The 23352-nt window shown below is 28.2% G+C and overlaps 3 protein-coding genes across 9 annotated transcripts; 2 read left to right on the top strand and 1 right to left on the bottom strand.

The window, feature by feature from the left end:
- Positions 1–293: 293 nt before the first annotated feature.
- On the top strand, positions 294–6547 carry LOC100158976 (cyclin-related protein FAM58A). 2 transcript variants are annotated; one of them, XM_008189388.3, is made up of 6 exons: positions 294–790; positions 865–962; positions 4146–4364; positions 5257–5352; positions 5473–5604; positions 5695–5959. In XM_008189388.3, exons 1-6 carry the CDS (start codon positions 565–567, stop codon positions 5737–5739), a joined length of 816 nt encoding a protein of 271 aa, XP_008187610.1. In that variant the 5' UTR covers positions 294–564; the 3' UTR covers positions 5740–5959.
- On the bottom strand, positions 6351–11232 carry LOC100161030 (transitional endoplasmic reticulum ATPase TER94). Its single transcript, XM_001949553.5, has 13 exons — positions 10885–11232; positions 9771–9873; positions 9373–9626; positions 9116–9308; positions 8687–9055; positions 8373–8621; positions 8128–8292; positions 7939–8061; positions 7663–7875; positions 7422–7605; positions 7211–7335; positions 6995–7150; positions 6351–6930 (listed from the first exon to the last, which is right to left on the bottom strand). The coding sequence occupies exons 1-13, from the start codon at positions 10902–10904 to the stop codon at positions 6670–6672; spliced, it is 2415 nt and encodes an 804-aa protein (XP_001949588.1). The 5' UTR covers positions 10905–11232; the 3' UTR covers positions 6351–6669.
- Positions 11233–11685: 453 nt separating this feature from the next.
- LOC100167873 (leptin receptor-like) lies at positions 11686–15447 on the top strand. 6 transcript variants are annotated; one of them, XM_029488944.1, is made up of 6 exons: positions 11686–12108; positions 13778–13852; positions 13971–14154; positions 14233–14342; positions 14424–14441; positions 14522–15447. In XM_029488944.1, the coding sequence occupies exons 2-6, from the start codon at positions 13782–13784 to the stop codon at positions 14571–14573; spliced, it is 435 nt and encodes a 144-aa protein (XP_029344804.1). In that variant the 5' UTR covers positions 11686–12108; positions 13778–13781; the 3' UTR covers positions 14574–15447.
- Positions 15448–23352: the final 7905 nt, after the last annotated feature.

Here is a 23352-nt window from a genome sequence, read left to right as displayed (position 1 = left end):
TATGCTCACGGGAGACGTGGCGAGGGTGTAACGTCCCCCCCCCCCCCCTTTAGATTTATTTTGTCTGTTGATTTCTCATAACTTATCGTCAACATAAAACGTCATGTTTTCAATAGTGTTTTTCTGCGTGATTTTTTAATATTTAATATTATAATATTGTTGAGTAATGTTACCGCCAAAATATTCACGAAAATAACCTCAAATACTGATCAGGGTTACCTCCCATCGCATTACAAATATATAAACATCTGCGGCACTGTTTGGTGTAGCGCGTATGCTTACAACAGCTCACTGCTGAGTGTTTGTAGTAGTCAATACTCAATATTATACATTTTATTCCCTGTCGATTAACGTTTTGTGAAATTAATATTTGTAAATTGAATGTAATTTGTAGTAGTTTTCGGGTTGTAATTTCTTTTTGGATAATGTTCATATGTATTTGTGTTAGTCAGGCGTAAATTGATTAGGCGAAACTATACACCTGCAATTATTAAGTGTATTTTATAATGTGTATCATTGATTTCTAGAAATTTCTTGAAGTTCAGTTATTAAAATTTAAACACAATGGGTAAAAAAGCTCCAAAAATGAAAAGCATTACCAAAAGCAAGACGAAGACTCACAAGCAGAAGGTTAAATCTCATAAGAAAAATAAGAACATTTCAAAACAGAAGTATCGAACAAAACAACGGTCAGAGAGTCAAGACAAATTAAAAAAACCGGAGGCACCTCTTACTGACTATTTGACACACAAGTCAAATTACATTGCTGTCCGATTTATATTTGAATGCGGTATGCTTAAAAATTACAAATCTACATATTTTGAACTACCTATGCAGTGTCTCATTTATATTTTATCAATATAGGTATTAAACTGGGTCTTAAACATATAACTATATGCTCAGCAGCAGTTTACTTCCATAAGTTTTATAAACATGTTGATGAAACCGCTTATGACAATTATGTAAGTACTCATTTTTAATTTGTCTATATTTTTCTATATTCATTATACCTACCTATATTTTAACTGATTACAATACACTATACACCTATACTCTGCCTCAAAAGAGAACAATTAGTTGGCCGACTGATTTTTATCAGTGCTTTGCATTAACCACCGACCTGGTGTTAGCGTGATTACGTGGTTCTAGACACGCCAAATGCATCATTCACTATCTGCGAAAATCGATTGTTCTCTTTTGAGACGGAGTTATAATTATACAAAGTAGGTTTAGCTCTATCATTATTCCTAATTACTTATTATTAAATTTGAATTGTTCTAAAAGTCAATAAACTAAATTACCTATTTGTATGGTGAGATTAATACATGTTATTGAACTTTTAGAAATCAGATTCTTACATACTTTTAAAACAAAACATAAATTTTACATTTCTAATATAACTAGGTAATAGGTAATGATTAAAATATTTCCCCAAAAATCTAGGTAGGTAGTATACTTAAATTAGAGAAGTATTATTTTATGCGATTAAAATTATGTTTTTCTATTTCACTTTGAATTGCATAGTTTCATTCAAATTATTGATCTATATTGGGTTTAAGATATATATAAATAAAGTATAAATATTGATTTTTCAAATTATTTATTTTATATTTTTATTTGTTTTATAATTTACAGATTATTATAGTTAATAGAAAATAACCACATTATGATTTAAAATTTATAATTTATTTTGGTGTATAATTCAATTATTATATTTATAATAATTTGAAGAAAACTATTTGCCTTTAGGAATTAGATTGATTAACTATAATTTAAGAGTGTAAACAAATGTAACTGATTATCATTATAAATATTAATCAAGTTACATTTTTTCATACATAATATTTATATACTAGTAAACTATCAATAATTACTAGTGTTTTTTTTTTTGTATGTAATAGTTTTATAATACTTGTTTCATATAACAATGAGAAATGGTTGTCTAGGAAACAAATAGTACATAACATAATTTTATGACTACGAGACACCTTTTTTATTTGAAATCAATAACCAATAAGTACCAAATATAGAATTTCACTTTACTAACAATGAGATGAATAATTGATCAGTCCTTTAAGTATGATTCATTATAAATTTGAAAAATACATATATTAACCATAGAATAATATAATATGTACAGTTATATAAAATATGTAAAATATAAAAATAATTATTTATTAATTTTTAATTATATTATTAACAAACATTTTGAATAATGTGCTGAATATTGGCCTTAAATCATAGTATAGTATGGATAGAGCCACAGCGTATTAAATCAATAAAAAAAATTATTTCCGATATTAGCGAATAGTCACCAAATCAGGTGTTCATCATGTACATGCGCAACGCAACTTCTCGCATATTTAACCACAGATAGTTTGTTATCAAATCACCATATTATTTTATTGAATATAATATTATATTAAAATATTATAATACCTACTATAATAATATAATAACATAATTAACCGCAAACTAAGATAGTAAGATTTTGAATAATTCTGTGATAGTCCCCTATGGATAATTAAACAAGCAGTTTCATCGGGCATGCGCACATCTATTACTTAATTTGGGGACTCGTCGCTAATATTGGCAACAGAATAATATGCTGTTTCTACATCCATAGTGTATGATTTAAGATATTGGCACTGGCCTAAAACATATAAATATATAATTGGCATATTAATAAACAAGTTACTACGTTATGTAAAATGTATTCAGTATAAAAGGTATGACCTCTGGTATGAGTTAAGTGTTAATAGACAAAATATTTAAAAAAGCTACAATTAAAACGAATACACTTATTTTACTATATTACAATTATTCATACTAAAAATAAAAAATCTAAATATGGAGTGTATTGTAATAGTTTTTTAAATTAATTTTATAATTAATCAAAGAGAATATGATGGCATTATTTAGTAGGCTTTGCATTTTGTACATGAATGATAGTTTGTATTTATTTTACAGATTTTTTTATATTTATACATAAAAAAAATTAGAAATAAAAAAATTTGTATACCTATAATCTGACCTTGTTGTTTAACGGGTTTTTTGGTTTTACGCAGAATAGTATACAAAATATTTATAAGAGTAAAAAAGTTTGTTTCCATCTGCATTATCACACTTATTGAACTGCATAAAATTATTGTTACGACACTGTGTATGATTTGAGGCACCAAACGTAAGTGTAATTACTAATAATACTGATAACTATTGGTGGTATTAATAATATTTTCAGCACTCTTATTTCATGTAAGTATATCTCATGTTAAACATGACATTATATAACATTTTATTTTGTCAGGTTACAATATATTTTCAACCGGGTCATTAATTAATTTATTTATTATCGAATAGAACGTTAAGGATTTAATATGAAATTGAAAACAAGTGTCTATAAAAAAACCTAATTTGGACTGCTACTAATAATTTAGAAATATTTACATTTTGGTTGTAATTATATCAAATAATTATTTTGCTTAAAAGTTGTTTGCATTGTATGTATATCAAAACCTAAACGTTAAAAGTAAAACAAATGTTTTTTTTTACGTCTAATGTATTTGTGTGTCTATTAACATGTAATAAATGATAATATGATAAGTAAATGACATGTGACAGTGTGCTTCCACCAAAATGACGTGATTTTTACATCATACAATTCTCATTTCTATTACCATTTGGCATTTTGATATGCTTGTTGCTTTTAACTTAATTAATTTTTTAGATCATATTGAAGGATCTATCATGCAAAAATATTGGGTTCATCGTTAAAATAGTAATAATTGTCGCATTGAATACCCACCAAGACCGAGTACAACTATTCATCAAAAATAAATAAACACTAAATACTACAGTATTACAAATGTGTTAACGATGAAACTTTGTCTAGCACTAGAAATGACAAAAAGTAGTAAACATGGTACTATTCTTGGTGACAAATAACATAATATAAATAACACATGATCCTGTCATCCCACATCAGTGGGCACAAATATGTGACTGTCAATATAATTATAAATAGAAATAATAAATATTAGATCACATCTATGTATTAAAACTCTCCAACCTGTTAATATTGTTATATCAATATATAATATAAATATTGTCGTACTGTGATTAAAATGTAATATCTGTTTTTACAGTCTATAGCTAGTGCAACTTTATACCTGGCTAGTAAAGTTCAAGATGAAACCATCAGACTTCGAGATTTGATAAATGTGTGTTACCACACATTACACAGGGATGCAGCTCCGTTGCGCTTAGCTGAAGATTATTGGAACTTCCGAGATTCCATTGTGCACGCTGAAATGTTAATCATGAGAATAGTACAATTTGACACAACTTTTGATCATCCACATCATGTAATTAAACTTATATACCAAACACCAACCACATGAAAAACTTATTATAAAGAGCCGCATGATTAGATGGCCACTGACTGTGCTTTGGATACATTTGTTGTTACTTTAATCCATGTGAAGTATAGGAAATATTTGTTTTTATGGTTTTTTGAAAATATGCAATATTTTAAACTATGACTTATATACATTAATTTATTACTTTTAAAATGATGCATTCATACATATTACACGTGCAAAATTATAGATATTATTAAAATTAAAGCATGGGTTATCAATTTATCATATAGGTGTTTGTTAACAACCTTATACTAGATATTTTAGTCTGTGCTATCTGGTATAATTCATTTATGAATATATATATAGTTTGTTTACTGTATTGATGGCGATAATACATTTTTACATATAATTATTTATAGATTTTAACATTTTAACATTCATAATAAAATTTAGAAAATGTGTACATAATATGGAAGAATGCATAATTTTACAAACAACATATTTCAAAATATTGCATACATTTTCCTAAAAACTTATAAAACATGAATAATCCTAAACACGACGCGGGTGAGAGTTGGAGCTAACAAAATCATTACCCAATTTGATTTTTGTTTCAACATAACTCTCTAATTCAGGGGTGGCCAAACCGCGGCTCGAATCTTAACGTAACATTAGATTAACGTAAGAGCCAAGATGTAAAAAAAAAAAGGTCATATTATTATATATTATGACTTTTTTTTTTTTTACATCTTGGCTCTTCAATTTTTATTAATATATTTGGTGGCTCGCAAGTCTCTTCTCGCTGGCCACCCCTGCTCTAACTCTTGATCGCCTTTGATATTTTAGCCTTCATAGTTTTTTGTTATCTAACAGTGTTATATTACTATCTTTACAGTATTTTTTGCACTACGTTCAGACTCTAAGACCAGTTTTCTATTCAAAACATGGCAAGGACATCATTGTATTCAAGAAAGCATATGATTTCTTACATGTACGTTTAATTTCATTGTATACATTTATTATAATATACATATTATTTATACAAATCCAATTTTGCCATTACGTATTGATTTAATTAGTAAAAATAAATTGTTTTTTTTTTTTTTTTCAGGATTTTTATCATAGTAGTGATATTCTTCAGTTTAAGGCACAGCATATTGCAATTGCTTGTATTGAACTAGCGATCAAAGTTTATGGCATTCCTTCTCAAATAATTGATTATGAAATTAAATCTTGGTATCAGGTATGTTTCTACTTTTTGCTGCTTTGTTGGTATTTAATCGCTCATTTCAAAAATGTTGTTGAATTAGTTTTGAAATTTTTTTCGTTTTAGCAATTATTTGCCAAAAAACGTTATTATATTGTCTACAAAATATGAGCAAAAATTAAATGTATGAAAGATCATTGGAAATTGAGAACAATTTAATTGATGTATATTTTAGCTGATTTTTAAAAGGATACCAATCATTTTGAAGTGATATGTCTCTTCTGTTTCAACATAGCAGGGCTGTTGATATTTAGTCATATTTTAATAACCATAGAATGTAATATTATTCAGGGTCATATAATATAAGGAAATTTGATTCATTTTATTTGAAAAATAATTTGTTCATATTTAGGACGTCTTAGGATATTCCTTAAAAATATTTTATTATCCTTGAACGTTCTAAAAGTAAAAATTTTAAAGTTTGATAGAAATGAGAAAGTATCGTTTTAAAGTATATTCAAAATACAAGATGTGAGATTCACACATTTTCTATCTTACTATAAAACTTCTTAACTCATTCAAATTCTTTTCATTAATATTAATTGTTGAATAAATAAATTCTTCATAAGAAACATGCTGTGAATCATCAAAACTTAATAAATAATTTAACTTTTTTTCAAGGCACTGGTTGAAGATTTGGACAAGGATACACTTTGGAATGTTATGGCAGCGATCATGGACACATACGATCTCGAGTTAACTACCAACTAAATGCAATACTATTCCTTTTAATTTGTGTTTGTATTTTGTTTAAATTTTATTAATAATAATTCTTATAAAAAGAAAAAATAAATAATTATAAAAAAAAATCCGATGTAACAGTTTTTTTTGTATCCCACCATTTTTTTTTTAAATTCCTATATATTGTATAACCACATACAAACATTAGAAAAACCTAATAAACTTAAATATTTATAAATCATGTGTATTAAATTTCTTCATTTTATTTTAAAATATATATAAAAAAAAAAAAATGTTTGAATCATTCTTAAATCTTCGAATATACATTAAATCTATTATTTGAGGGAAGGGATAACGGGCTTAGTTGTACAAGTCGTCGTCGCCATCATCTTGGAACGTAGCTTGATCGCCACCAGTTGTTGCACTATTGGCAGCAGGTTGACCTGTCGTTGACGGGAACCTGAAGTTAGTGCCAAAACCACGAGACTGTTGTAATGTCTGAGAAAACATCTCATATTTGCGTATGTCGTTGTCAGTTACAGAACGGCGCGCATATAACATAGCTTCTTCAAAGTGAGCTTTTGTAATTTCCGGGACAGGATCATCCTCAGCTACATCAGTCTAAATATGAAATGAAATATTACAGTATTGTTGAACAAATTTTACAATATTATTTAACAATTACCTCCATTCCTTGGTTTGAGGCAGCTTCACGCTCACGCCTTATTTCAGCTTCAATACTTTGCCTAATAGCAAGTTTGCAGGCACGTTGACATACTTCAGTCAAGTCAGCCCCAGAATAACCATGAGTAACTTTTGCGATGTAATCGAGGTCAACATCCTAATGTATAACATATAATATTATATAAAATACATTTTGAATAGTAAAAAAAAAAAATACCTTGGCAACAGGAGATTTTCTCAAATTAGCCTTGAAAATGGCTTCTCGCGATTTTTCATCAGGCAGAGGAATATATATCAATTGATCTAAACGTCCTGGACGGAGGATAGCAGGATCAATGATATCTATAATCAACAGAAATATTAACTATTTAGTCTTATTTTTAAACGAGAATCTTAAAACCAATAATTACTAAAAGCTGAAAGCTTACCAGGTCTGTTAGTAGCACCAATAATGAATACATTTTTTTTGGCACCCATACCATCCATTTCAGTCAAGATCTGGTTAATTACTCTGTCTGCTGCACCACCAGCATCACCAACATTTCCTCCTCTAGATTTAGCAATGGAGTCCAACTCATCGAAAAAGAGTACACATGGAGCTGCAGCTCTTGCCTGTACAAAATTCTCATTAAAAATTACTTAAGAAAAAAAAGTTAATAGTGTACTTACCTTATCAAAGATATCACGGACATTAGCTTCTGATTCACCAAACCACATAGTTAAAAGTTCAGGACCCTTTACAGATATAAAGTTAGCTTGACATTCATTAGCAATGGCTTTAGCTAATAAAGTTTTACCACAACCTGGTGGTCCATAAAACAAAACACCTCTAGATGGTTGCATACCAAATTTCAAAAACTTGTCAGGGTGCTCAACTGGATACTACACAAATAAAAAAAATATATCAACATAGATTGATTAAAAAATTATTTTGATACAACATACCTGAACAAGTTCTTGTAATTCACGCTTCACATTAGCCAAACCTCCAATATCTTCCCATGTAATATTTGGAACTTCAACTATTGTTTCTCTCAATGCACTTGGGCTACTCTTACTCATGGCATACTAAAAAAATAAAAGAAATGGGAATTTTAATTTCAGAAAAATCAATTTAAAGTAAATTAAATTTACCCTAAAGTTTTCCATGGTGACAGCTAACGAATTCAATACTTCAGCATCGATTTGATCATCTTCTAAATCTATCAAGTCCATTTTTTCTCGGATTTGTTGTAGGGCAGCTTCAGAACACAATGAGGCAAGATCAGCACCAACATGACCATGAGTTTCAGCAGCAATCTATTGGTTACATTAAAATTAATTGTTAAGGTAAAGAAAATTAAGTATTTATAATTTATATTTAGTTTAGTTATTTTAACCTGTTCTAAATCAACTTCCTCAGCAAGTTTCATGTTCTTAGTATGTATACGCAAAACCTCTAAACGACCAGTAGCATCTGGTATTCCAATATCAATTTCTCGATCAAAGCGTCCAAAACGCCTTAGAGCTGAATCTATAGAATTTGGCCGGTTAGTTGCAGCCATTACAATGACGTGAGATGATGATTTTAAGCCATCCATGAGTGTTAATAACTGAGATACAATACGACGCTCTACTTCACCATGAGTCTAAATAGACAATTATAGGTATTTCATTAATGATTGACGAATGTTAAATATTTATAACAAATTACTTTTTCACGTTTGGGTGCAATAGCATCTAATTCATCAATGAAAATAATAGCAGGAGAATTTCTATCTGCCTCCTCAAATGCTTTTCTCAAGTTACTTTCAGATTCACCAGCGAGTTTACTCATAATTTCGGGGCCATTGATTAAGAAAAAGAATGCTCCAGTTTCGTTTGCAACAGCACGGGCAATGAGTGTTTTTCCAGTTCCAGGAGGTCCATATAGCAAAATTCCCCTAGGTGGCTTTACACCAATAGCCTTGAATAAACTTGGATGTCTGAGTGGGAGTTCAACCATTTCTTTAATCTGTGCCAATTGTTTGCGGCAACCTCCAATATCATCGTAGCCGACTGTGTTTGATGCTTCTTCTTCTTCCTAAAGATTTAATTGAATTTTAAGACCTACAGTAAATCATCAATTATGTATTTAAATTACCTCTCTTTTGATCGGATCCCCTTCACAATGAATAACTGTGTCATAAGCAACTATACAATAGGGTGATGGATCAGTTTCGACAACTTTGAATTCTACAGCTCTCATGCCTCCACGAACAATGAAATTATCATCTTTATGTATAGGTCTGTATGCTTCTAAGAAGTAAGGTTTAAGAAAAACTTCAAACAAATTTCTAAAACAAAAATTTGACTTATTAATAAATATAAATGTAAGAACATAAGTTCAGTGAATTTTACCCAGTTAATCCTTCTACAGTGTCATCAATTGGAAGCACATGAATACGTTTTCCATACTTTACATCAGGACATTGTTGAATTTGAACAATATCTGATATTCTGACACGTAAATTATTACGCACAACTCTATTCATACGTACTTTTTCATCAGGGCAAGTTTCATCGGATAATACAATACAAACTGATTCTTTACGACGTTTGCCTTTTAGCAACACAGTATCTCCACGGAAGAGTTGTAATTCATCCATTTTAGCCTTAGATTTAAAACAAATAAATAATTGATAACAAATTCTAGATTCAAACTTGTAAGATACATTTGTGTAGTCAATAGGTGACTTAAATTGAGTTGGAAGTTGTATTAATTATTTTTAGATTAAATAATAATTGTTGGTAGGTACCTGAGATAATGCAATGACTGAATTATCATCGTTGATTGCTTCTTCTACAATGAGCCTATTTGGACGATCTTTTTGCTTCAAAATCGCAGTTGCTAACTCCTCACTAAAAATTAATTAAATTATTTACTATGTAAGATCATTATACACATATTAATTTGACAGTTCAGAAAAGTTAATGTTTAATAAATTTAGTGACGCAAGATTTTTTTAGTAAAATAAGTTAAAAATCTATAATCCAAATAGGTACTTAATTATTTGCGTACATTGTTATAATAATAGTCATTTTATAAATCCCAAAATTTGGAAACAAGTGCCAATAATTTCCATAAACGAAAATGGAAAAAAAATTCTTTATATTTTAAAAACGATTCTTTACCAATTGGAGTAAGTACTTAGCTAAAGGTAACATTTTAATTATATTAAAAGTGCCTACCTATGTATATTTCATGTTATAATTATTGTATTTTACTTATCGATTTTTTGATAAGATACAATAAAATAAATGTAAACATTTAATTAGTTGAGGAAATTACCTATGTTACGTAATGTCTAAATTGAATTGGATAGTAATAAAAGTAAGCACCAAACTAAAAAAAATTACCATGACATGGTGAAAAGACGAAGATATGTTTATTTTTAGGTCACAAACAAAAAAATGATCCTAAAACAATTTTATTAAGTTATATAAATATTTCTTTGTTAAGGTATTTCAGTGTATTGTCTATACATTTTCATATTGCCATGGTCTTAGTAGAACGATCAATTTATGTACCAATACCTACGTTTTTTTTAAATACTAAATATTTTTTGGGAGGTGGACATTTAATATAAGTGATGTTTGTACATGTGTGTCAAAGTGGTTGTTAGATGACAAAGTGCTGGTCATCATCATCGCGCAAACTGTATTTCCGCATACGACAAAGTCGATTTTCCGGTTGATCCGTTGTAAGGCCCCAATTCCACCGGATACAACTACCATTCCTGAGAATCTTAGTACCGACAAACAACACAGTCACGGTTCAGTGACAGTAAAATAACGATACTTGAAAGGTGTGGACAAGAGACGGAATTGGGAGGAGGGTTTTCTCGGAGCGGGACGTTTTCTTTTACTTACCCTTTCGCTGGTTCGGACATGATTAAGGTAAGCTGCGGCCTGGTTTTTACTTTAGAAAATTGTCTACACCGAAATCAGCGGGCTGGCTGGATATGGATATCGGCGATTCCGGCGACTCGTCCACGTACACTGATCCTTATGAATAATGTAAAACGAACGATGCGTTCGATGATATTTTTATATACGTGTATCAGAAGAAACTACAACCGATGAGGGGGGGCTACTGACGAATAATAAAAACGGAAAACGGTGACACAAAGTCACAAAAGCGTACAACAATGCTCGTAACTCGTTACGATATTATGCTTGTGTGAGTGAGACACTGAGACGTTAGTGTGTGTGTGTGTGCGTAAATGTGTAGTTCAGTGGTTCGTTGCGGCAGTGGTGGCGGTAGGGACCGGGAAATCAAAAAAGCACAATCATGCCGTGGCCTAAGATGGCGGCCGGTGAGGGAAAAAACGGTCGTACCAACGGCCAACCGCGGTCGGTCGTCGGTCGAACGTGTTTCCAAGTGCGGTAATTTGCAGTTGCAATCCAACACAATATTGTAGAACATTATCATCACAGAACAATAATTAATGTATATTTTATTAGAATTTTTTTTTTATAACAAAATCTACGTGTGTGCTGGCGTCCCCCCGTGCGACCATCCATCATCGGGCACCGACAATCGGACCACATTATTAAACGCAAATGACAACACTGTGTCTGTGCCGCCCGCTGATAGTACGCATCAATTAATGTTTACGCCATGATAACGTCTGGTCTGAATGTGTGATAATATAGATTTTATTATTATTGTGAGATGGTCTATACTCTATTTTCTATACTATTGTCTATCTACTGTCTATTTTAATTACTAATTAGATAATATTAAATATTATATTATTGTGGATCGTGTACGACGAACGTCGCATTTTATTATTTTTTTTGTTCGTTTACCTCAATTTTATTCTTTTTATTTTTTAGAAGTATTTTAATTATTAGGCATATTCATTATTATATCATTGCTATATTTTTAAATACATAATATATCTATAATATAAACGTTTTTCTTTGCTCTGTATTTATCTTTGACTAGTCGCCATATAAATTATATTACATTATATTACAATTATATTACAATAAAACATAAAAGTTACATATACCTATATATCTGTTGGCAATCAAGTTTCTCGCTCCATAACACCGGACATTTGTCTTCCAAGATGGCCGGATTAAAAGGTAATTGCACAGGCATCGTGATCTATTGTTACCTTCCAAATCATCAGTAATAGTTAATACTGTTACTGCGGTAGTATGTCTATGATTTGACGTTGGCTTTATAATTTACAATTATTTATTATGCAACGGGTGTTGGGCAGGCGCCTAGATACACAAAGTACATTATATAAGTATAATTATTTGGTTGATAAATAACAGTTACATACAAATTTAAGAATATATTTAATATACTCTATAAAAGAACAATATAATAGAAAAAAAAATGAAACATGATATATTTTATACGATATTAATAATAAAACTAAGGTTTTTTTAATGGCAACATATATGAGGAAAATGAGACTGACATTTTGGAGCAATTCGTATGAAAAATTTAGTCTTTATTAATAAGGCAGTAATTTTTGTAAGATAAATTATGATTATATAAAATTAAATAATATCTATGAATGACCCCAAAAACTACTTATCTGAGTTCTCCATATGATAGAATTGTATATCAATTTATTTAGAGATTATTGAAACTAGCCAAGTTCTCAGATCAACTATTTCAATCAAATATTAATAGGTATCTACTCATGTAAATATTTCTAGAAATGAGATGACCATACAATATTATAAAATGTTTAAAGTAACACGGTAAGTTCTTTCCTTCTCCATTTAAAAAATTAAAATTAACTATCAGAAATATTAAATATTTTTTTATCTGATATAAAAATCCTTGTTCTTATAGGCCCAAAGTGTTACTCAGTTGGGCTTTTTTAAAATTACTAACTTCTAAATTCTAATTACTTCACGGATTTTGCTCATGACTTTTTTTGATATTTCTGTTGGATTAGGTAGCGATTTATACAATTTTTGTATGATAAGCTTAAATGATAATCGGATTAGGTTTAACATGAGGACTTGGTGGGAGAAGCCGCCCACTAACGATATTCTACTTATTATTTCTTCTATAACCAATAGCAACTGTTTATAAACAAAAATTTCCTCCTTAAATCTCGAAATCCCCGTTTGAGCACCTCCTCGGGTTGGACCTACTGGGTCCAATTGTGAATCTACATCATCCCATAAACCACTCAAACATACACAAAGAATTTCATTAAAATCATTAAGGAATGCATAAAGGACACAGAGACAGACAGACAAACATTAATTTTTTATATATACACAATATGTGCCTTGGGGTACTATAAGAATATATGCTACAATAATAATATGAACAACAATTAAAAATGTGAGGGAAGAAGCCATATAAATATATTTTTTTTTTCTGTATTTATTACTTATTTGGTATTATCATTAAGAAGGTCTCTACACCAATTTTAGAGGCTTTATAAATTAAATCTAAATAGTATTAAATATTGTATTTTTAATCGGTTATAGTGTATGTTATATATATTATTTTATAGTTTTTAAATTAAGTATCGATAACACATAAATTAATATTGTATTTTTTCTGTTTCATGATCTCCTTGGTTACTTCAATTTGATGTTAAATAGCGTAAGTGTCAATTGTATTACATTATAAAATAGGTTTTTATTAAAGGATAAAAGTGCAAATTAAAATGTGTTGTTTGGAAATTGGTGTATATGCTCTGTGAGCTCTTTATATTAAAACTATTGTATTTAAGTGACGCACATTCATTTTAATTGTTATACTTTTTTACAGTTTGATGAGTTTGGCTTTCGCTGGTTCCATTGGTATGACTTTAGTCATATTAGCATGTGCATTGCCAGATTTAAAGTAAGTCATTAGGTAGTTATTATTTTTTACTCTTATAGACTATAGCTGTTTTAGTTAGTATTTCGACATACTTTTTCAAATAATTATAATATTTTTAATAAAAATATCTTTGTTTTAGTTCTTGGTGGCCATTCATAGTAGTGATATTTTACCTGCTGGCACCATTACCGACCATGCTGATGAAACGGTTCAATGATTACTCAGGGTCCGGTAACGCCAATATGGATTTAGCTGTATTTATTACAATGGGTATAGTGGTGTCTTCATTTGCATTGCCTATAATAATGGCCAGAGTTAATGCAGTAAGTTGTAATTGATTTTAAATATTTCTGTTACCTTCAGAATTATATTTTTTTTCAACTTTGTTATATTATTTTTAGATTGCATGGACAGCCTGTAATTTTACATTGTGTGGGAACATTGTTGTGTATTTGACATTTATAGGGTTTTTCTTAACTTTATATCAAGAAGATACTGATTATAGTTTATGGTAACTTATTAAATTATTCTTAAATATTCAAATGCTTATTCCTTAATTTAATTTAAATTAATAATATGTTATATTAAATAGTCAGTATCCTGAAAACAGGTACATCCTTTGTTTATGTATGATTTAATTTAATTTATTTACTCGTATAAATAGAAAAATATTATTTTTTGCCTAGATAGAATGCAACTTACTAGATGGATCAAAGGATTGCTAATTACCTATACTTTTTGATAGAAACTTTTTTTATTTTATTTTAAACTATTTTAAAGTATTTTTTAACTTAACTATTATACATTATTATGATAATTTTAAACTTAAGATTGTACTGAGATAAGTAATATATTTTTAATGATACATTGGTTTGAGTTCATATAATTATATTGGTTTTTATGTGAACCTGTATTAAACAAAATAAATGATGTTTTTTTATTGTACTTTGGTTTTTAAATTGTAAAAGATCAAGGCAATATACATTATAATTTTTAACATATTGTTGTTGGTACTCAGTAATATAGTTATTGAAAGTCTACGCAATTACCACACATTATACGTGGACTATTGTTTTTAAGAGTTCACTATTTATTTCATTATTGTCAATGAATTTTGAATTACAAATGTGTGTACTGTGAACATTGTATATTATATTTTTATTTATAAGATATTATTTTTAGTTTAACTGTTTTCTTATAGTTTTGAATTACTGATATAGTTAATTTATTATTATTATTATTATGATTTTATAAATATTTTTCTTTCATATTATAAAACGTTTTTAACAGTTGTTGTTAATTTGAAATATTTAAGTTTTATACTTTATGTATGTGTATTAGAATATAGGAATTTAAGGACCAATGTAAAATATAACACCATAGAATATTTTATGGAAGAATACTAAATGAAAATTTTTAACACTAATCAATTTGCAAAAGCAGTTCAGTTCTTAAGTATACATTTATCAATCCTGTTCTATAAAAAAATATGTAAATATTTCTAATAACCAGTTTTGATTTTTTTCATTGAATATTTGAATTTTTTTTTAAAATATATTATGCCATGTTTAATGTGCACTATATGTTTTTAAATTATAGAAAATTCAGCATTGAAACCTGGTAGCGTGTTTGTTATGGTTTTTTATGTTATGAGTAGACTGTTAACATTTCTTGCCTGATGGCTGATTTTAAAAACAAGAGAACTAGTTTAAATGGCCAATATAACAATATTATTTAATGAATTGCATATAAATAATATATTATGAGTATATTAAGAGAACACTACACAGACATTTGTTGACTTCGTCTTAAAAGTGCGTAACATCACAAATTGTATGCTCAGCAGATCACATTTACCTCCGTTAGTTTAAAAATTAGTGAATTGACCTCTTATAAAATTTAAAAGGTAGATATCCAAGGTATCTCATATGATTTTTATTGTATTTTAATTTTAAAGCAAGATAAGTATTTTAAGATGTTCTAATAATTTACTATTTTAAAATACTCATAACTTGCTTCAAATTTAAAATGTAATACAAATCCTATGAGATGCCATAGATAATAATCTTACCTTTAAATTTTATAAGAGGTAAAATAAATTTGTTATAATTTTTAAACTAATTGAACTAAACATGAGCGTAAAATTTACTATGTTATGCATTTGTAAGACAGAGACAACAAAATGTCTATGTAGCGTTCTCTTAATGTACAATGTACAATAAGTTAATAAGTGTAGCAGAACAATTTATTATTTCTGGACACAGGATATTTATTAATTGCTACATCTCAGTTTTGTTATTTCTGTTGATATTTTCTTTTTAGATAATTTACTGTAATATTGGTACACTTATGGACAGTGGCGTGCGCAAGAATTTGGAATGGGGGGGGGGGGGGGGATGTCATAAATAAAAATGTACTATTTTCAATCTTTATTCTTTATTATTATACAGAAAACAAAAATCAAGGCGGAAATTCATCCTTCTGGCTTTCACACTAAATGCATCAATTATTTGTTCTGTAGATAATGAAATATCTCGATGTATGTTCATTAACGCCAATCTATTTAACAGTGACTAACCCGCCGTATTTCTTAAATACGTTTTTAAACTTTAAGGGTAGAAAAAGAGCGTACACTAGTCGTTGTGGTTACTGGAAGTGTAAGCTAGGTAACCATATTTGTTGACAATTTTTCGATTTTTTTTTATTTTTCAAACTGAACCCAAATTTTGTATTTTTTTAAGTCTTCACAACAATTTGATGATTTGTTCAAAACCTTGAAAATAGAATACATAATTCTACACAGTTTAGTTCACTTTATGCCTCCACAAATCGATAACATATAGTGGTCGGAATGATGTGACAAAAAATACGCGGTAAAATAGCTCACGTCGTTCATTCGTATTGGATTTAGGCAGGTTTAAACTTGAAGCTATATCACGAGAACTCGCACGACTGTTTTACTTTTATGTGAAGTTTGTAAACTTTGTCGTCGTCCACGTTATGTGTCGTCGTTCACGTCAACGGAAAAACTTGACAATTCAGGCGGTGTTGAATAAAAACGGGATCCGAGGAGGAGGATGAAAATTTGCTAAAACGTTCTCCAACGAGTATAAATGAGTAATGTTTATGAGTTGTTAATGAGTAATGTCGGTCAAACGGCAAAAACTGCGTGGCTTAAGATCAATAGAAATCTTTGTATAGGAAAGCATAGGCACCAGGTGGTGTGGGTTGGGTTAATTATATTAGCAAGTCAGATTACCAAATTCCGGCACCTCCTTTAATCGAATAAATTATTACTGGCAAAGTAATGACAAATAATTAGAACAATATTTTACTAAAGGTGTTTGAAGTCAGGATCACGAGGCTACGTTATAGGTACCTACCTATATCACATTACTAAATCATACAATGTAGGTACATATAATAACCATATAGTGTGAATCAACAAATTTGCCACTATGTCACCACTTTAAATTATCACACAGTTATTAATGTACCATTTTAATGTTCACAATTAGGTAACAATTTAATAAAATTAATTATATTTATGTAAAAGTTTTAATAATAATCATAGATGTTTCATTAAAAACTTATTTTTTTTATCTATAATAGAATTGTAAAGCCTTGGAAGGATATCAGTTCTCTGTATGTTACCTATCTATATTTGGCCCACGCATAACATAGACGAAACGCATTCACGCAAAATATTTTTTTTTGTCTGATTAATTTTAGAGTAAAGTCCCCTATTAAAAAATTACAGAAAATAATATTTTTGAGGATATGAATTAATATCTATTTGTCTAAATATTATCTATAAACCATTTTAAATCTATTTAAATTTACAAATTATTTTTATTTTTAAGTTGCATAATATGAAGTCTATAATAAATAATAATAATAAAACATTAAATCAAATCGATATGTCAAACCCTTAAAAATATTATTCTGTATAAGTTTTGTAATAGGCGATTTTACTAAGATTACCTACTCATAAATCATAAAAATGTTTTACATGACTGCGTTTTATCGATGTTGCATGTGGGACTGAGAGAGAGAACAAATATTGTGCTGACATCATCTTAAGAAAATTAACTTATCCTTTCAAAACACAATCTTGGGAATCCTTTATTTACCAATGACCACCATGTTTATTTAAATGTGAAACAAATATGTATTTATAATTTGGATTAAAGGCTGAGAATCACGATAACACATCGATATTTAATTCGCTGGTCAATCATCTGTATTATTATGGTCAGCATTTAATCGATATAAATCGTTTGTGTTCCCCGCTAGATACCAAACGATTATATCTTCCTGCCAATGGCGTAGTTTCTAAAAAGGGTGGCAATAAAAACCTTAAAATAAATTAAATTTGTATTGTTTGCGCTATAAACAAAAATGGAGATAATTCGTATACTTATTATATGAACAAATTAATTATATGCTGAAATAAATAAAATATTTAACAACTTTATTTATAATAATTTATTGAAAATAACTTATATAAATGTAAGGTAAATGATGAGGGCATGTCCCTCTCAGTCCACTCCGGGCTACGCCACTGCTTCCTACTCAAGTCCTACATAACGTTATAGGTACTATAAATATATCTATATATGTCTTGCACTCTTGCTTATGCTTAAGTTTAAATATGACCTAATTGAAAGTAATAATTCAATGTACTTACATTTATAAATTTGGTATCTCAGATATTTTTATGAAACACAAAAAATAAATACTTAAATTTTTAAATTTTGAGTTTTTAGGTAGCCAAATTTCTATTACGTACCTATACTACTGTAATAAAAGTGTTATCTAATACAGTTATAATCATCCAAAATAAAAACGTATTGACGGAGACAGACATGAACTGACAACCATTATAATACCTACAACCTACCTAGATAAGTATAGGTATCATCATAACGTGTACCACATCGACGAGAAGAAAAGATAATTAATTCATAAACGGAGGAGGTACCTATTGTGGAGTACCTACCAAATATTAATGGACATTGGAAAGACTAAAGAGTAAATAATCATAAAACGTCCATAGAAAAATATATATAACGCAATTTACTGTATACCACAAGAGCACATCAATGATTCAGGGCTTAGTGAGATTTATAAAGCTAGTTGATTCTTAAAATATAAAGCGGTGCTGGCTTATTAAATTTGTTATGATATTATAATATGTGCTATTGTTTGATAAAGTTAACCTTAAATATTAAGAAACACACTCATTGTTGAATGCTTAGCTTTTAGTTTTTATATACTTAAATTAATTAACAACATTATTTTGGAATTCAAATTAATAAAATGGGACTCCTCGTATTTCGTTTTCGTATATATAATTATTATTGTCTATTGTTATACACACACGTAACACGACATGCCGTATATATATTATATATCTATAAAGAATTCAGGAATAGCTACGACTCAAGCATATATATTTTATTAATTTGGGTAAACGTTGAAGGAGTGTGTTAGAAGGTAAATAATGTGAAAATATTATAATAGCGCACTTGAAAGTGAGTTTAAAAAAAATGTATGTATTTATAATATGACGTTTATTACGTTTTAACTGCTTTTTAGATGGGACAAAATTTAAAAATTTAATTTTAATAAGTTTTGTGGTATGTAAATTTACTAGCAATATCGATGTCAATGTACCTATTTATAAATAAACAATAATAATAAATGAGCAATTTTAAGATGGATGAGAAAATTAAGTACCTATACCTATAGTTAACGAGTCAATAGAATACGAAGAATAGGAAAGAATATAAATTAAGAATAATATAATACAACGGTAATAGAAGTAAAAACTCTTCAAAGAAATCTTGTTCCATTTTCTGATTTTCACATGCTGGTATATATTTTGATTCACTCGACTATCTATTTTTCTAAAATTTCTTAAAAAGAAGTTTGGGTATAAATCATCAATTACTCGGTCCCTGTGATGTATTTGTTACGGCTTATAAAGTTATAACGTAACAAAAATTAATGTATTGAATTGTATCATGAGAATCGATTTGTTGAAAATAGTTGATATTAAATTTCGCAAGATGAGCGTACGTGCACGTAAAAGAACATTCGTATCACGATTAAGTAGGTACCTATTTTAATGAATATTTTCTTCGAGACATTTGACTCCATAAATTATAATAGCAAATTAACGAAAAAACAAAATAGTACTTGGTACCTATAAATTTGTTGGTATACCTAACCCCGGTTCAAACTACTTTCTATACTTTGCTGATATCTCTAAAAACAATCTAATACAATCAATTGAGTAGGTAGGTAGTTTTCAAGTTTATATAACTTACACTATATAAGCTACAAACATACAAACATTGCTTTTTGATTGTTAAATAATATTTTCTTTTATCTAAAAAAAAAGTTTAACGTAGGTATCATAGCAACGTATACGGTATTATATTTCCGTATAGATAGCTATACGGAAATGGCTGCTCTATGTATAAAGTATAAACTATAAAATATTCGATTTTCATTTGTCAAAACGACATTCACGTGTAAGCCACCATATGGCAACCTATAGATAGGTTCAAACCTATAGGGATTAAAAAAAGAAGCTAAAAACACCTTCCGAATCTCAAGGAATCTATTGATACTACTTTTATTTAAATCATTCCACTTGTTTCTCAGATTACACGTTAGTAAAAACTCATTTCACATAATATACTATATTATATATTTTGAAAAAGTTTTACGATTTTCTTTTAAACTTTAAAGTTTAAATTAATGGACAGATGGCCCCACTGGTGTATTCTTATCTTATTTATAATCTATCAATATTTACCTGGGACAGGGTCCATAAAATGCTTAAAATTTTATCCACGATGTCCTATATTTCTATATATTAAAAAAAAACCATAACGATTAGATGCGAGTGGACCCGAAATCAAAAAGACACTTAATTCTTGTGATATTATATACAAATGACAAATATACATACATTATACAGGGTGTAACAGAAATATCTCACAAATAAAAATGAAAAACTGATACAAGTTAAACATATTATATAGGTATGAAAAAAAAATATGAGAATGATATTATATTATTATATTAATTATAATTAATTATATAATAGGTACATTTCCAAATGGAATATTTTGAAAAAGTTATTACATTTCAAATGAATTTATTCAAAAAAAAATTTAACTAAATTTAAAATAAAAAAGGTGGGTAAGTGGATGTCGCTCTGCTGTACAGTGGGTTACAAGTGGGTCACTGTATAATGGATAGTATTAAATTTGAATTAAATAATATAATATCACTGTATAAGAAAAACGATTCTGAGCGGAGACGGTTTGTCAGTCTAGGTATTAGACATACCTATTATAGGTATACTTATCTATAGTATTAAAAAAAATTGACCTATTATAGGTATCAATAATAAATTCCAAATTAATCATATCACAATATCCATTAGATAACGCGTTATACATCAACAACAAACCGTGGTACTATCTTAGATATATAATAGTATACTTTAGAAGTTTCAAGTACCCACAAATAATATTATACAATCATTACAATCACAACAAAATAAATAAAATAGTTATTCCAGGTTTTTTAATATGTAATTTCGTCCAAATTTGAACTTAAAATGACTATAATAATAAACTGTGCTTATGTATTTCTTAGAATTTTTGGTAACAGAATTAAATATTTACGTGAAATCATGTTTTAATTTTTCAATCCTTAGATATAAAAGTTGAACATTTTATACATTTTTAACTACAAAATAATTATTCAATTTTAAATTTGATAAATTTTGTCAAAATTTCAACTTCAAATGCTTATAGAAGAAAATGTATGCCTATGTATTTTTAATATTTTACAATTGCTATTGTAGCAATATATCAGGAGCCTTGCATTAATTTTTCACGCATTTTTACCAAACAAATAAAATTTTATTGATATTTATAGAAAAAAAAAATTAAAAAAATTGAAAACTTACAATGTCCGTAAGCAGCTCAAAAAGAGTCAATTTATTTTCAAATTTTTATCGTGTATAGAAAATTCTAATATAAACATTCAGTGAAATTTTCAAGTATCTACAGTCATTCGTTTTTAATGACAATAAAATAAGAAAATCATTAGTGAATATCAAATGTTGTAAAAATATGAATTTCAAACGCTCATAAAAATTTAATTTGAGTTTCTTATAGACATTTTTTTTTTGATAAAGGTAGATTAACCTATAAGAAATCTTGTATTATAATTTAAAAATTAAAATCTTAGTTCTAAAAAGAAAAATTTTTACGAGTTATTAACTCAAAATAATTTGCTAATTTTCGTGATTTTTACATATTTTGTCATTTTTGACTTTAAATGCTATAAAAAAAAACTTGACTAAGGATTTTATATTTTTCAATGTCATTGTAACAATATAGTAGGAGACTTGTATAAATTTTCAAGTATTTTTACTCAACAAATAAAGTTTTATTGACTTTCATAGAAAAAAAACTAATTAAATTGGAAACTGAAATTGTCCGTAAACAGCTCAAAACAAATCAAAATATTTTGAAAATCTTATCATGTATAGAAAATGGAAATATAAACAACCAGTGAAAATTTCATGTATCTACAGTCATTCGTTTTAAAGTTGCACCAAAAACCAAAATCAATTTTCTCGAAAACAGATTTAGTGTAAAAATTCCCGTTTTTTTCTTTTGTTTTTCACGGCGCTTTTGAAAACTATTGGAAACATTTTACTTTTGACCCCCCAAAGTACCAACTAGATTCACTTTCCTATCAGAAAAGGTACTGTTAAAGAAAATCCAAGCACTTTTGCTGTCCTATAAGGTGATGACAGACACAAAAAAAAAAATAAAAAAATAAAAAAAAAACACACATCATTGTAAAATCAATACATTCATCGTTCCACTCAGAATCTAAAATTTTCTGTATTAAAAAATAAAAATAAAAATTGTTACACTAGCTGCTTCTTTAAATTATAAATATATATATAAAAAAGGTGGGTAATTGAATGTCGCTCTGCTGTACAGTAGATTACAAGTGGGTCACTGTATAATGGATAGTATTAAATTTGAATTCAATAATATAATATCATTGTATAAGATAAACGATTTTGAGGGGAGACGGTATGTCAGTCTAGGTATAAGACATAATATTATATTATAGTCTATAGTATTTAAAAAAAATTGACCTATAATAGGTACCTATAATAAATTCCAAATTAATCATATCATAATATCTATTAGGTACTTATAACGCGTTATACATCAACAAAAAACCGTGGTACTATCATAGATATATAATAGTATACTTTAGAAGTTTCAAGTACCCACGAATAATATTATACAATCACAACAAAATAACTAAAATAGTTATCCTAGGTTTTTAATATGTAATTTCGTCCAAATTTGTACTTAAAATGACTATAAAAATAAACTGTGTAAATGTATTTTTTAGATTTTTTGGTAACAGAATTAATTACTTACGTGGAATCTTGTTTTAAA

This window comes from Acyrthosiphon pisum, chromosome A2, assembly GCF_005508785.2.
Source record: "Acyrthosiphon pisum isolate AL4f chromosome A2, pea_aphid_22Mar2018_4r6ur, whole genome shotgun sequence".
NCBI lineage: Eukaryota > Metazoa > Arthropoda > Insecta > Hemiptera > Aphididae > Acyrthosiphon > Acyrthosiphon pisum.
The sequence above is the reverse complement of the archived record's forward strand: the minus strand, read 5'-3'. Positions and strand labels throughout refer to the sequence as shown.

Excerpts from the sequence above, each read along its gene's own strand:
- LOC100158976 (XM_008189388.3), top strand. The coding sequence starts at position 565 with ATGGGTAAAAAAGCTCCAAAAATGAAAAGCATTACCAAAAGCAAGACG. Across the intron at positions 791-864 it reads CCGATTTATATTTGAATGCG|GTATTAAACTGGGTCTTAAA; the intron begins GTATGCTTAAAA and ends TTATCAATATAG. Across the intron at positions 4,365-5,256 it reads CTTTTGATCATCCACATCAT|TATTTTTTGCACTACGTTCA; the intron begins GTAATTAAACTT and ends CTATCTTTACAG.
- LOC100161030 (XM_001949553.5), bottom strand. The coding sequence starts at position 10,904 with ATGTCCGAACCAGCGAAAGG. Across the intron at positions 9,627-9,770 it reads CAGTCATTGCATTATCTCAG|GCTAAAATGGATGAATTACA; the intron begins GTACCTACCAAC and ends TTTAAATCTAAG. Across the intron at positions 7,876-7,938 it reads AATTACAAGAACTTGTTCAG|TATCCAGTTGAGCACCCTGA; the intron begins GTATGTTGTATC and ends TTATTTGTGTAG.
- LOC100167873 (XM_029488944.1), top strand. The coding sequence starts at position 13,782 with ATGAGTTTGGCTTTCGCTGGTTCCATTGGTATGACTTTAGTCATATTA. Across the intron at positions 13,853-13,970 it reads TGTGCATTGCCAGATTTAAA|TTCTTGGTGGCCATTCATAG; the intron begins GTAAGTCATTAG and ends TCTTTGTTTTAG. Across the intron at positions 14,155-14,232 it reads TAATGGCCAGAGTTAATGCA|ATTGCATGGACAGCCTGTAA; the intron begins GTAAGTTGTAAT and ends TATTATTTTTAG.